The 15,642-nt window shown below is 37.7% G+C and overlaps 1 protein-coding gene across 2 annotated transcripts in view; it reads left to right on the plus strand.

The window, feature by feature from the left end:
* Positions 1 to 15,642, plus strand: part of Lhfpl (LHFPL tetraspan subfamily member 5 protein) — a 17,712-nt gene continuing 2,070 nt past the window's right edge. Inside the window, exons 1-5 of one of the 2 annotated variants that reach the window (XM_077422324.1) lie at positions 1 to 264; positions 368 to 1,271; positions 1,958 to 2,152; positions 14,874 to 14,961; positions 15,432 to 15,586. In XM_077422324.1, coding sequence (XP_077278450.1) covers positions 1,055 to 1,271; positions 1,958 to 2,152; positions 14,874 to 14,961; positions 15,432 to 15,586 — 655 coding nt within the window. In that variant the 5' untranslated portion in view covers positions 1 to 264; positions 368 to 1,054. The remainder of the gene's footprint in view (positions 265 to 367; positions 1,272 to 1,957; positions 2,153 to 14,873; positions 14,962 to 15,431; positions 15,587 to 15,642) is intronic. The other variant, XM_077422323.1, reaches the window with a different exon arrangement.

Here is a 15,642-nt window from a genome sequence, read left to right on the forward strand (position 1 = left end):
TCCTCCGTCTTTTCTCCACGTCGCATTTTCTGCTCGTCCTTGTAGCCGGTCGCCGCGTCGCGTGCATGTGCCCGTCGCTGCATGTGCAAAATCTCGCGACGTGCAGCAAAGCTCGATTGCGCCGGTAGCACTCTTCGCGTCGATCGTGCCTTCCACCTAGCTTGCTTTCTTTCCTTTCACGCATTCCCATAAGGTCCCATAAGGTTGCTGACGTCATTTGTGTTCTCTTTGAAACCTTTCTCGAGGAAGTCTACAAACGTTACGGTAAGTTTAATTTTCTGCCGGGTGAGAATTCACACACCCGGACGCCTTATTGATTGACTGTCGCGACTATTTGTTCTTTTAAAATGATAGATTACGATTTTAGGTATATACTCGTTTTATCAACAGCTCGCTCTTCTGCATTCCAAGCCACGTCACTCGAGCGGAGGAAAGATTCTATACTCAGGCCGACTCAGCGATTGGTGAACGTGCTCGAACGTAAATGTCACGGACGGCGGCACAGCCGTTGGGTTTAACGCGGACACGAGCGTGCGATCGTTTCGCTGGTTCTAAACACAGCGGGACCGGCGATGGGGAAACAGCTTGGGAAGTGAACAGAAGACCCGTGATTGTGAAACAAAGAATATAGAGAGACAGTCTCCGCGATTCGGAGAAAATTCACTCCGCGAAGGGAGAGCGACTTAACAGCAAAATCGTGTCGCGATTGTGTGAGTCGTTAGCGAAAGTACGGTTCTTTGTTCGCGCGGGGAGTTTCCTCCGTCTTGCGCACGGCGATCCCATTGTCGTCGAACAATTGGATCTCGTTGGAGACCGGAGCGTCCAAGAGCGACGACCTTCTCCGACGCGAAGCCGCGGAATCGCCGTCTCTCTTCCGGCGATTTAATCAGGCGATTTAATTTCGCGGTCGCGCCTCCGTTCCGCGTGTGGGTATTGCGGAGCCGATGTTATGGTCGAACGGCTGCGCGAGAAAGAATCGCTGTTGAACGACGCGCCGCGGTGATCGGGAGACATCGAGTTCGCGCTGACGGGAAATCGCGCCGCGGCCTCCGGGATGGGTTCGAAGATCGAGTACGTCGAGTCCTCGCACATGTACGCGACCAATTACATCCGCAATTCCAAGGCGATCGGCGTGCTGTGGGGTATCTTCACCATATGCTACGCCATCATCGGCGTCGTCGCGTTTGTCACTCCAGAATGGCTCGGCGACCTGGAGCACGAGAATCCCGGGAGATTCGGCCTGTGGACCAGGTGCAGCTACGGCGGTAACGGTACGTTTGCGCTGTGCCTTCTTATTTTTACTCGATGTAAGCAGAGAATAAAGAATTTTTTTTTTATTCGATCTATTACTGACTATTACGACTATTGGTTTTGATCAATTGATCAAAGACGTCGAGACGTTTCGACCATGAGTCTTTACTGTTAATGATTTGGTTTGAGAAAAGAGAATCTTCTTTTTCATTTCTACCCGACTGTGTGTGTCTGAAATTATTTCGAAATAATCTAGCTTATTATATCTTTGGTCGAGCCACGGAAGTAACCCACTGTAATTTATAATTTATAAGGCAACGTAATATCTTTTTTCATTTATCTTTTATCGCATATAATTACTTACACTGTTAAATTCGTAGTTTATGTATAACTAAAGTTGAGTTATTTTTATAACCATTCCTACAGGTCGCCACTGCTCCTACCAAAAAAAATATGTCGTTAATTCGACAATGTTAATTTAGCTAAACCAATGGAGTTAAACTGTTTTTTGTTAAAATAATAAATTTCGATATACATGGTAGTTAAAAATAACAAAATGTTATTTAACTCAAGGTATTGATTTAAATTTTATCTCCTTTAATATGTAACGGTGTAATTTGATTTTCTCGATAATAACCTGTCTACGTTCCAAGTATGAGAGATAATTGTTTACATATATTATTAATTCGAAATGTTTCGTAATTAGGTGAGTTAGGCGAGGAATGCATCGGCCGACTGGACGACCTGTCGACCATCGCCAACGTTCCCTTCCGCGCCAGCGCGATTCTAGTCGGGATCGCGGTGATAATTGCGCTACTGGCGATCTGCGCGATGCTCATGTTCTTCTTCTGCCAGAGCACCACCGTGTTCTACATGTGCGCCTGGATGCAAGTGGTGTCAGGTAATTATCCGGTCCCGCCTCATCGGGAAAACGTTGATCTCAATAAATGCCAAATGTCGCGCGAGACGTTTCGCAACTGGCGCATCTGTTTTAGAAAGCGCGACGGATTAGGTATAGGCTAATATTCGCGCGGCCCGTTACCGCAATCTCGACCGTAATTCCTTATCAGCCAGATGCAATTGCAAATTGCGCTGATGCGCCGAGCCGTGCCGCGCCAAGCCGAAGCCGGGAAGTGACGCAATCGCCCCGCTTAACGCGTCTTTATTGTACTGAACACTATCGATCGGTTTCATCTCCGACAGCGGAGATAACGGCTTTAAAACGGTGCCGATCGTCGCCGGAAATTGCCCTCGCGTCACGGTCCCGCGTCCGCGAGAAAACTCTCGCAAAAATCTCATAGGAGAGATCTTGTTAAATATGTGTGCCGATGTGCCAAATAATTAAAAGCTCGCTGTTCGCGATCTTTCATTGCGCGAACGCAACTATTTATTAGCGAATAATGTCGCGTTGATCCTTTTAGTAAGTTAGAAAGCGCACGGTAACCGCAGAAATAATCCAACGTTGCTTGCGTAACGCGACTGGAATAATAATAATGGTATTGCAAGAATAGCCGCTTCATTGATGGATGACGTGTCATCGGAAACATTCACGTTGGCTGACTCGTTAGAGGAGTTACTAGGCATGTTTCATGCGCGTGTATTATTTTCTTTTCAATTACCTTTTCTTTATATATAATAGAGAAGAAGATATAAAAAGGCATACTCTGCTTCTTTTAAGAATAATAAGATACATATATAAAAAGAATAAGCTACATTTATACACGTATATTATATAATTAGAAACTTTTTATAATTAAATTATAATTTGTTTCTAATTATAATTTTAGGCAGTATATAACAGCATTTTGACCCAAAAGAAGTCTGACTGTGAGAAGCAGAATATTTTATTATTGTAACGTTTATATATATAAACTATAGACTTCTTTCCGGTCGAGATGCAGTTGTGTTCTGCCTGAAATTATAATTGGAAACGAATCTTATAGTTCATTCGCGCTAAATATGCTGATACTTTCTCCAGATAGCTCGCATTATCCAGGCGCATGTATAACTTTTAGCATTTCCGCGTCGCGATTTCCAAGCTCGTTATCGGGAATTCGCGTCACGTCACTGGAGGACAGACGAAGGGTTTTCTCACTTCGCAAGCGCGTTTTGAGATGCACGCCGTACGTCTTGCGGCATCGAAGGTTCTATTCTTTTGCAATTGTAATCATGGCTGATCGTCGCCCGCGGGTCGCCGACGAGTCGTGTGGCGGCCCAGCGAAATGTAGAATAGACCGTTATAACGTGCCCAAGCCGGTCTGCATATACCGTTCGTCAACGCCTCTATGATTAACGTAAACCGACCGCAGTCGTCGGTCGAATCGATATATGTAGAATCAGAAATAATCTATCGAGACTTTATCTGCATCTTTAATTTGTATCTAAATTAGTTTTGCAACCTGATGACCTACTCCTTTAATGACGACACGTAGTCTCAATAAGATATGTATACGATTCACATTCTCATAAACTTTGTTTATGTACGTTTAAGTACATTTTATACGTTAAATATAACAAATAACTCGTAGATGGCAGTAAATGATTTATCAGCGAACGCTTGATTACGAATGCCGAGCGAGCGTACCTACTGTTGTTAATTCTTAAATCTCCTTAAAAAAAAAAAAAATACATGTTTAGTGTCCTTATTAAAGAATTGTTTGTCATTTTATTGATACTGACAAGGATTGAAAATTAGTTATGTTCCAAATTGTTAGCTCTACAGCTAAATTACGTGCGTAAACTTGTGAAAACATTCTCGGTGCATACGGTGATAACGCCACCTCGGCAGGCACACGTTATTCCCAGGAAGATTTCCGTAGTCGGAAAAGCAGTATTCTGGGATATCGCCATTGCGTAACACGGTCAAAAAGTCATCATCCCTTACAGAAGTTTAATAGTGCGATTATTTGACTAGTGATTATAATTTCTTATTTTCAGCATTAAATAAAGCATTAAAAACAGTTCTTTTAATACTGAAAATAAGTAATTAATCACTAGCCAAATAATTACAGTCTTAAATTTCCGTAAGGAATAAATATCTTTTATGTCACACTGTGTATAGTTAACAAATAAATTATAACTAAAATGGATCTAATTTAATCTAATTTAAAACTATCTTTTATTTTTGTAGGATTATTTGCAAAAATATATACAGTTTAAAGAAATTAATCAATTTACCAAAATTAATCATCAATTTATATCAATTCACATTGATTATTATCTATGAAAAAGATTCGTGTAAACATAATTCATATTATAGGAGTAATCTTGAAATTTACCGCACAACTTTGCGGTAAAGTGTCAATTACCGGAGTGTTATAACTCGCCAGACGATCCGCGTCAATCTGACGGCTCAGAGACCAACGACAATTTTTCTCGAGATTTTCAAGTCGGGACGGCGCGCGGCGCGACGCGGCAACAAAGGCGTAATTTTGCAAATCCTCTGAGCGATATGGAACGTCCGCGCTGGCGCGCGCGCGGACGGGAGCCCCCGAGTTGTTCCATTTATAAAGATATAACAGCGGCCAAATCCGCTTACTTCGCGATTCCGCGATTCGCGATTCCGGGTATGAACCACCCACGGCGGGCGAAAAGCTCCCTTAGGCCGCAGGGGGAAGTGATCCGCGCAGTTCCTTGGGCCCAACGCACCCACGGCATTACCGAGTTCAAAACACCGCGGACATACACGAACAATTATACATACACCCATACACGTACACAGTCCAGAGTGTGAGGAATTACGAGTGAACGAGTCTATACTGCGCAGTTTAACTTCTGTTTGGGACGCTTTTATTGAGGCGTTCATGTTAATGCAGTTATAAGTCTTACTTTGGATGTGATACAACTTAGTTTATAATAATAATAACAGTATTAATAATAATAATAATAATAATAATAATAATAATAAAATAAAAAATAATAATGAAAAAAAAAAAAAAAAAAAAAAAAAAAAAAAAAAAAAAAAGCACAACTCATCAGTATCTTAATTTTTTATGCCGGAAGACGTACTAAAATTTATACCACGCATAAAGCACACCTAAATTAACGTATATTCACAGTTTCAAGAAAATCTATAGAAAATTAATTTTCTCTAGTATCAGGACCGGAGAACTACCTTAAATGTTTAAATAATGAACAGATTTTGCTCGGTTTCTGCCAACAATCTGCTGTCAGATTATATCGGCAGGCTCTATATCGGCAAAACACGAGTTTAATGCGGACACAGATGATACCGGATCCGTTGCGATATCTGAACAAATATCTGCTATCAACCTGTAGTCATACATTGCAAAAATAAAGAAATACAGCTTTTATAAAAAAAAAAAAAAAAAAATGCTAGTCAACGTTACCAGTTCAGCCAGCACAATATGCTTTATACATATTGTGCTTAGGCACCTTAACCTAAACCATTACCTGACATTTTAAATTATGATGCGTGAGTATGTGCGGCATTGGGGGCTCAAGTAGAACCACCCATGGCACTTAATTATTATTGAGATCTTAAGAAAGCTGATTTGTTACTTCATATACTATATTGTTAGTTAATTGTTGTACTACTTATTGCTATATTATGTTAGTATATTATTTATAGTTATATTATCTAAATGGTACAAGGAAACTGCTTTTTCACTCGATTTTTACTGTAATATATATGTATAGTGGACTAGCAAATAGAAAGTGGTGTATGTATAGTGTATAGCGTATAGTATATAGTATAGCGTATAGTATAGTATTGTGTAGTATAATATTGCGATTGAGGATGATCGAGATTAAATACGATTGTGATCGATACACAATAGGTCGGATCGACATAGAATTGTTACCAATATCTATGTCCAGTTGTGATCGATACGTAATCGATTCAATCACGGTCCTCAATCGCAATATGCTATATGTTTAATTTCGTTTGAATTTAATTTTGAAATAAAAGTCGAATGAAGAAACAATTTCCTATGATGATGATGATGTCTATATTATTAGTCTATTTTATCAGTCTTTAAGAGATGGAAATGCAGGTAAAGGTAAAGGTAAAGATGACACTTCTCTGACTAGTATCAGACTACCAGATCCTCAGGAACAATATTCACAGTCCGAACGTATACTCAAGACCGTCCGAATGTCTGAACAGTCTTAAGGCTACCATCCCCAGCAAGTAAAATGACCATACAACATTTCGAGTGTATGACGAGAACGATCTTGAGTACAAGATCGGACCATGAGTTCTGCTTTATACTCCTTATAGGATCCAAAGTATCCATCTATGTCCTATCTTTATATAAGAATCATTACAAAACAACCGCTATCGAGAATCAAAAAAACTTTTTGTTAATTTTATTTTTCCGAAATAAAGCTAATAGTGAAATTAAACTAAATAATATAAAACTTAGTTAATATTGAAGATATAAAGTATTCAATTATTTGCAAGATTTTCGACTAAAATATTATAAATTCTAATATAAATGTATAACATAAATTTTGCAAACAACTTAAATAATCGCAAAGATACAAGGTGAAAGGCACCAAGCGGCCGATAATTAAACTAAAGTATATGTGTGACTCTTCATGAGTTTGTATAACAATCTGATATCGCAACAGAGCAACATACCAGGTATATTATAATGAATATAATAATATAATCTGTATCCGCATTAAGTTTTTTACACAGGTACATGTTTTTGCGAGGCGATAGCGATAGCGATAGCGACAAAATTTTCAACCTATCAATGGTGTAGCTTTGTCGGCAATTTTATCGCTACCCAGGTAGCACATACACATACACGTTTCAGAAATATTTTATAAGCGTTTTTTCGAAAGGTTTTAAAACCGATTTCTAGAAACGTTTCTCATGAGTAAAAATGTCCATTCGAAAAACGTTCGATAAAACGTTTCTTTTCCAATGTTTATTGGAAAATATATAGTTTAAATATAGTTTAAATATAGTTAAATATAGTTAAATATAGTTAAATATAATTTAAAAACCTATTATAAAAACGTTTTGTTTTAATAATAAAGACTTTTTCTTCCGACTGCTCCCAACCTTCGGTTGGCGAAGACGAGGGAGTATATTTCATTCGCGCTAAATATGCTGATACTTTCTCCAGATAGCTCGCATTATCCAGGCGCATGTATAACTTTTAGCATTTCCGCGTCGCGATTTCTAAGCTCGTTATCGGGAATTTGCGTCACGTCACTGGAGGACAGACGAAGGGTTTTCTCACTTCGCAAGCGCGTTTTGAGATGCACGCCGTACGTCTTGCGGCATCGAAAGTTCTTCTTTTGCAATTGTAATCATGGCTGATCGTCGACCGCGGGTCGCCGACGAGTCGTGTGGCGGCCCAGCGAAATGTAGAATAGACCGTTATAACGTGCCCAAGCCGGTCTGCATATACCGTTCGTCAACGCCTCTATGATTAACGTAAACCGACCGCGGTCGTCGGTCGAATCGATATATGTAGAATCAGAAATAATCTATCGAGACTTTATCTTCATCTTTAATTTGTATCTAAATTAGTTTTGCAACCTGATGACCTACTCCTTTAATGACGACACGTAGTCTCAATAAGATATGTATACGATTCACATTCTCATAAACTTTGTTTATGTACGTTTATGTACATTTTATACGTTAAATATAACAAATAACTCGTAGATGGCAGTAAATGATTTATCAGCGAACGCTTGATTACGAATGCCGAGCGAGCGTACCTACTGTTGTTAATTCTTAAATCTCCTTTAAAAAAAAAATACATGTTTAGTGTCCTTATTAAAGAATTGTTTGTCATTTTATCGATACTGACAAAGGATTGAAAATTAGTTATGTTCCAAATTGTTAGCTCTACAGCTAAATTACGTGCGTAAACTTGTGAAAACATTCTCGGTGCATACGGTGATAACGCCACCTCGGCAGGCACACGTTATTCCCAGGAAGATTTCCGTAGTCGGAAAAGCAGTATTCTGGGATATCGCCTTTGCGTAACACACGGTCAAGAAGTCATCATCCCTTACAGAAGTTTAATAGTGCGATTATTTGACTAGTGATTCTAATTACTTATTTTCAGCATTAAATAAAGCATTAAAAACAGTTCTTTTAATACTGAAAATAAGTAATTAATCACTAGCCAAATAATTACAGTCTTAAATTTCCGTAAGGAATAAATATCTTTTATGTCACACTGTGTATAGTTAACAAATAAATTATAACTAAAATGGATCTAATCTAATCTAGTTTAAAACTATCTTTTATTTTTGTAGGATTATTTGCAAAAATATATACAGTTTAAAGAAATTAATCAATTTACCAAAATTAATCATCAATTTATATCAATTCACATTGATTATTATCTATGAAAAAGATTCGTGTAAACATAATTCATATTATAGGTGTAATCTTGAAATTTACCGCACAACTTTGCGGTAAAGTGTCAATTACCGGAGTGTTATAACTCGCCAGACGATCCGCGTCAATCTGACGGCTCAGAGACCAACGACAATTTTTCTCGAGATTTTCAAGTCGGGACGGCGCGCGGCGCGACGCGGCAACAAAGGCGTAATTTTGCAAATCCTCTGAGCGATATGGAACGTCCGCGCTGGCGCGCGCGCGGACGGGAGCCCCCGAGTAGTTCCATTTATAAAGATATATAACAGCGGCCAAATCCGCTTACTCCGCGATTTCGCTATGAACCACCCACGGCGGGCGAAAAGCTCCCTTAGGCCGCAGGGGGAAGTGATCCGCGCAGTTCCTTGGGCCCAACGCACCCACGGCATTACCGAGTTCAAAACACCGCGGACATACACGAACAATTATACATACACCCATACACGTACACAGTCCAGAGTGTGAGGAATTACGAGTGAACGAGTGTATGCTGCGTAGTTTAACTTCTGTTTGGGACGCTTTTATTGAGGCGTTCATGTTAATCCAGTCATAAGTCTTACTTTGGATGTGATACAACTTAGTTTCGGTTTCTCTATAATAATAATAATAATAATAATAATAATAATAATAATAAGGGAAAAAAAAGAGCTCATCAGTATCTTAATTTTCTTATACCGGAAGAGGTACCACGCATAAAGCACACCTAAATTAACGTATATTCACAGTTTCAAGAAAATCTATAGAAAATTAATTTTCTCTAGTATCAGGACCGGAGAACTACCTTAAATGTTTAAATAATGAACAGATTTTGCTCGGTTTCTGCCAACAATCTGCTGTCAGATTATATCGGCAGGCTCTATATCGGCAAAACACGAGTTTAATGCGGACACAGATGATACCGGATCCGTTGCGATATCTGAACAAATATCTGCTATCAACCTGTAGTCATACATTGCAAAAATAAAGAAATACAGCTTTTGTAAAAAAAAAAAAAAAAAAATGCTAGTCAACGTTACCAGTTCAGCCAGCACAATATGCTTTATACATATTGTGCTTAGGCACCTTAACCTAAACCATTACCTGACATTTTAAATTATGATGCGTGATATGTGCGGCATTGGGGGCTCAAGTAGAACCACCCATGGCACTTAATTATTATATTGAGATCTTTCTTTTGAAAGCTGAGCTGCCACTTTATATACTATATTGTTAGTTAATTGTTATATTATTTATTGCTATATTATGTTAGTATATTATTTATAGTTATATTATGTTAGATTATTTATAGTCATATATTATTTAAATGGTACAAGGAAACTGCTTTTTCATTCAATTTTTACTGTAATATATATGCATAGTGGACTATAGCAAAGTGGTGTATGTATAGTGTATAGCGTATAGTATATAGTATAGTGTATAGTATAGTATTGTGTTGCGATTGAGGATGATCGAGATTAAATACGATTGTGATCGATACACAATAGGTCGGATCGACATAGAATTGTTACCAATATCTATGTCCAGTTGTGATCGATACGTAATCGATTCAATCACGGTCCTCAATCGCAATATGCTATATGTTTAATTTCGTTTGAATTTAATTTTGAAATAAAAGTCGAATGAAGAAACAATTTCCTATGATGATGATGATGTCTATATTATTAGTCTATTTTATCAGTCTTTAAGAGATGGAAATGCAGGTAAAGGTAAAGGTAAAGATGACACTTCTCTGACTAGTATCAGACTACCAGATCCTCAGGAACAATATTCACAGTCCGAACGTATACTCAAGACCGTCCGAATGTCTGAACAGTCTTAAGGCTACCATCCCCAGCAAGTAAAATGACCATACAACATTTCGAGTGTATGACGAGAACGATCTTGAGTACAAGATCGGACCATGAGTTCTGCTTTATACTCCTTATAGGATCCAAAGTATCCATCTATGTCCTATCCTTATATAAGAATCATTACAAAACAACCGCTATCGAGAATCAAAAAAACTTTTTGTTAATTTTATTTTTCCGAAATAAAGCTAATAGTGAAATTAAACTAAATAATAAAACTTAGTCAATATTGAAGATATAAAGTTATTCAATTATTTGCAAGATTTTCGACTAAAATATTATAAATTCTAATATAAATGTATAACATAAATTTTGCAAACAACTTAAATAATCGCAAAGATACAAGGTGAAAGGCACCAAGCGGCCGATAATTAAACTAAAGTATATGTGTGACTCTTCATGAGTTTGTATAACAATCTGATATCGCAACAGAGCAACATACCAGGTATATTATAATGAATATAATAATATAATCTGTATCCGCATTAAGTTTTTTACACAGGTACATGTTTTTGCGAGGCGATAGCGATAGCGATAGCGACAAAATTTTCAACCTATCAATGGTGTAGCTTTGTCGGCAATTTTATCGCTACCCAGGTAGCACATACACATACACGTTTCAGAAATATTTTATAAGCGTTTTTTCGAAAGGTTTTAAAACCGATTTCTAGAAACGTTTCTCATGAGTAAAAATGTCCATTCGAAAAACGTTCGATAAAACGTTTCTTTTCCAATGTTTATTGGAAAATATATATAGTTTAAATATAGTTTAAATATAGTTAAATATAGTTAAATATAGTTAAATATAATTTAAAAACCTATTATAAAAACGTTTTGTTTTAATAATAAAGACTTTTTCTTCCGACTTCTCCCAACCTTCGGTTGGCGAAGACGAGGGAGTATGCGTTTCACCGGGGCCGAACCTTTGTTACCTTAGTTCTCGATAACTACGACATACTTTGATATGTGCTTCCGTATATAAGTTTCTTATTGATCAAGCAAAATTTATAGCGTATAATTATCATTAATCGTTGTGTTAAATAAAAAGGAAAAGCGAATAAACGATATATTACATTTATATGTTCTCTTATTGGCTATCGACTGAGTTACAAAGGAAATTGATTAACCAATGACATGCATCCGCATGGGAAATTTTAGTGATTTCTAGTTGCCTCTATGTCGGGCTCCGGCAGAACGTAAAGCTTTTCTATTCATCGCTGCACCCTTATTGGATATCGCGCGTCGTGCACGACGTTGTTATCGCGCGCGCTAGTCTGCTCTATGGGTCACATGTCATATATGTCCGATAGTTAGAGCATAGTATAACTAGTACTGTTACTTAACCCTTTTTTGTGGTTTGCGCCGATCCGTACTGCGCATCGCCATTTTCGATGGTGCCACCAATCAGAGGATTTTTGTATATGTGGTAATGCAAAGTCGGTGTGACGCCACAGCGCTCAAATTTTCGGTGAAATATAGTGGGTATTTACTTTTAGCAATCGGATTAATCACAATCATGTAAACCGACTAGTATCGTAAAAATTAAAAATTCGTTAATCAGTGCAAATCAGTGTGTCGCCAAAATGAATAAAAGAAAAGTTATAAAATTCGCAGTGTTCGAGACTGCCAAACTATACCAGCAAAAACTTAAATTGCCATTTCTTTACTTTCCCTAAGGATGATGAAAGGTTTGCACATGTCAAGACTTTGTATGTACATATCAATTCACAACCAATTTATTTAATTTATATAAAATCTCTCTGTTATATATAATCTAATTGATCGTATTTCGAATAGCCACACAAATTTTGAAAATGCATTTGCGACTACAAAAATATAACGATATCTTTTTTTAGTTGAAGGCTGTGGTCCAAAATGATCAATATAATTTTCGATAGAATTGTAAGGAAAAGTAGTATATAACCGGGTACCCCACTTTTCTTATTTTTATTTTTCATTAAACTAAAGAAGGAGTATACATAGGCCAACCTAGGAATGCAGCCTATTGGTCGACCGAATACCTCGCTTTCTTCGTGACAGGTGCTGCTATCCTCGGTTAAATCGTGTTATTAATTGTGTTAATGCTCACGTGCACACGATATATTTTTTTTAGAGAAACGTGTAAAATTTTCGAACCAGATAATCGACATCGGGACAATAATAAAACGAGCCGTCGTAGACTCTTTCTACACAGAGCATCTGTATAGAAAAATTCGGTAAGTGCCAGCATTGCATTCTGTACGTATTAGAGAGTATATCGCACTAATTTTGATCTTTACTTTGTACGGCGAAATGTACAACCGCCGTGTTTATTATTATTCTCGTACTAAGGCAAAACTGAGTAGGGGAGACCGGGGCTAGAGGACACACGAATAAGTTATTGTCATAAAGCTTATATCTCACTTAATAGATGAAGTGGCATATTCTTGTGCTAGTCGGGTGTACGAAATAGCTCGTTCCAAAAATATCGCATATGATATTTACGAGTATTTTTTAAAAATTGGACGTGGTAAATAAACTATTCTTACCTCTATTTTTATTGTCTCGTTGGTTTTTGGAATTACTAATCGTAATTTCTTTTTAGTCATAATAAATATTATAGTTTCAGATAATTTTTCCTGTATTTTTAGTTAACCGTCATTGCAACATAGTTTATAAATATAATCTTCTTTGTTTAAAATGACCGTTCGAGATAAGTTGTCTCAAATGAGATGAGATTCAAAGTTTATGAGAATTATTATGTTTATGCATTATTGTGCATGTTGTGTATGTTTATTAATTAAATTAGTGCAACTCGGTGTCCTACTCCTATATAATGACGACTCGTATAATCTCGATAAGATGTATGGTTTATTCATAGTAGTATCTCTAAATTATGCGCTTTGCTGCTCAATTTCCATGTTTAATCAGTAAAGTTGACAAATCGCGCTTTAGTTACAAACAAGGTAAATTCTTCGTTTACTTAACGCAACGATGAATAAACTCACAGTATGCGTAATAACGCGAAAATTGCACAGCATGCGCCGCAAGATGCTGACTAACAAGAGTAACAAGTTGACGAGCGTGTAATTTATTAAACGGCGAACGAACGGCGTGACTTATATAAGCAGACTTACATACATCTGGTAGCAAAGTTTCGGCAGTGTCAGCAACAAAGATTCGTTGCGAGCAAACATTAACGCTGCCTCATGCTCGAGTTACGACAGTGAAAGTTACACGCCGAGTCGCGCTCGATCCGTAGCGTGAAACACGAAGAGGAAAATGTATCACCGCGAGAAGCGAAATGACATTTCAAGTATATGAATTGTAGGAATTATATAGGATGTAGCCAGTGATAGCAGCGTTTACCGTCAACCCAGAGCAGGCTCTCTGAACCTGGAGTATACAGGAAGATTACGATATGCGTTACAAAATCATTAGAAAGTATAAAGAGCGAGTACGTGCGCAGGATGTTGTATAATAACAAGCAAAGCCAAACAGAATTAGCAAGAATAAAGAGATGCAAATTACCAAACCAACCGTAGAAGTCTACGAAGTGCGAACAAAGGCAACACTGTTAAATATTAAAGGATGAAATTCCAACCAATACCTTGAGTTAAATAACATTTTGTTATTTTTAACTATCATGTGTGTAAAATTTATTATTTTAACACAAAACAGTATTATTTTAACTTTATTGATTTAGTTAAATTAACATTGTTTTAGTAAAGTTGACGACATTCTCTTTTTAATAAGAGTAGTGGCGAATAGGAATAATTATTACAAACGACTCAAATTGAACATAATTTAGCACTACGAATATAACAGTGAAAAACGAGGTGAAAAAATGAAAACTACAGATAGAAAATGAATGGAAAGAATATAAAATCGAAGGAAATGATTGAAACCGAGCTCCGTGTTCCACTGTGCGTGATTCGCGCATTGAAATCGCTCGCTCGCCGGGAAACAATATCGCCTCGGCTCGTTGGTAAACGTATTAGCAATGGCAGAAAAGTTACGGTTGTTCACAAGTCCCTTTCACTACCGGCCTCCACATGGCCACCTGCGCGATTACGTCTGGTGTAAATGCGAGAGCGTGATCCACGCCCCTGCTGCATCTAACTGCGATGTGGATGCAAATAATAGAACCGTAAGGATAAGGGGCGCCGTATTATTAAAGTGTATTTAGACCTGCCGCAATAAGTCCTAACATTGACCATTTATCGTTTCTCGCCAAACTTTCGTCACGCTTCTGCGCTGTATAATTATCTCGAGAAGGAGAACAAATTAAACGGTTATGCACAAATCACAGCGCGAGAAATATTTATAATCTGTCTACCGGCTTCCAGTGACAGCACCATTGGATATATAACTGGATGTTTTATGTAACTATAATAATATATCGGATGCTTTCTTTTCAGCGATCTGTATGGCGATCGGAGTGTGCATCTATCCTCTCGGTTGGGACTCGCCGGTGATCCGCGCCGTATGTGGCGCAGCTGCATCCAGGTGTGTATTGTGTATTCGTGCAGGTCACGCGCGCGTACGTAGAAAAGAAAAATATGAAAGCAAGAATGAAAAATATTTTTGAGCGATTTCTTTTATACACTCGCGGTTTTTACTTGATTCTCGAGAATTGGATGAAATCGACAAATAAGTAGAATTTTATTATCAACTTATCTGGCGTTTAATTTGCGAAGGCATCGCAAACTCACAAAAGACTTTTTAAATTAATTTTTGGTACAAAAAAGGATCTCTTAAAAAATCAATTCTATATTCATTAAAGAGTCTACGTTAGCGAGAAAATTTTCGCCTTAGAGATTTTATATTGTAACATCATATATCTCAATTAGACGCTACTTTTGCACGCAAATTATTGCGAAGCGATAAATAATAGTAGCACTGCCTTATACGTTGAAAACATAATCGCGATAGCAATGAACGTGAGAAAAGCAGTAATCAGGAAACTATTCTTTTAGATACAATCCCGGTGCCTGCGCTGTGAGATGGGCGATACCGCTCGCTGCAATCGCGGCTCTGGATGCGGCCACCTTGTCCGCTCTTGCCTTTATTTTGGCTTCTAGACACGTGAGACTGCAACCGGAACCTTTCAACAACGGATCCTTGTACAAAGGTGATTAATAGCAAGCAATTCTTAAAGCAGTTATTAAAATATTTGCGTCTATTTAA

The sequence above is a fragment of the Temnothorax americanus genome, unplaced genomic scaffold (assembly GCF_048541705.1).
Source record: "Temnothorax americanus isolate GAGA-0224 unplaced genomic scaffold, ASM4854170v1 Scaffold7, whole genome shotgun sequence".
NCBI lineage: Eukaryota > Metazoa > Arthropoda > Insecta > Hymenoptera > Formicidae > Temnothorax > Temnothorax americanus.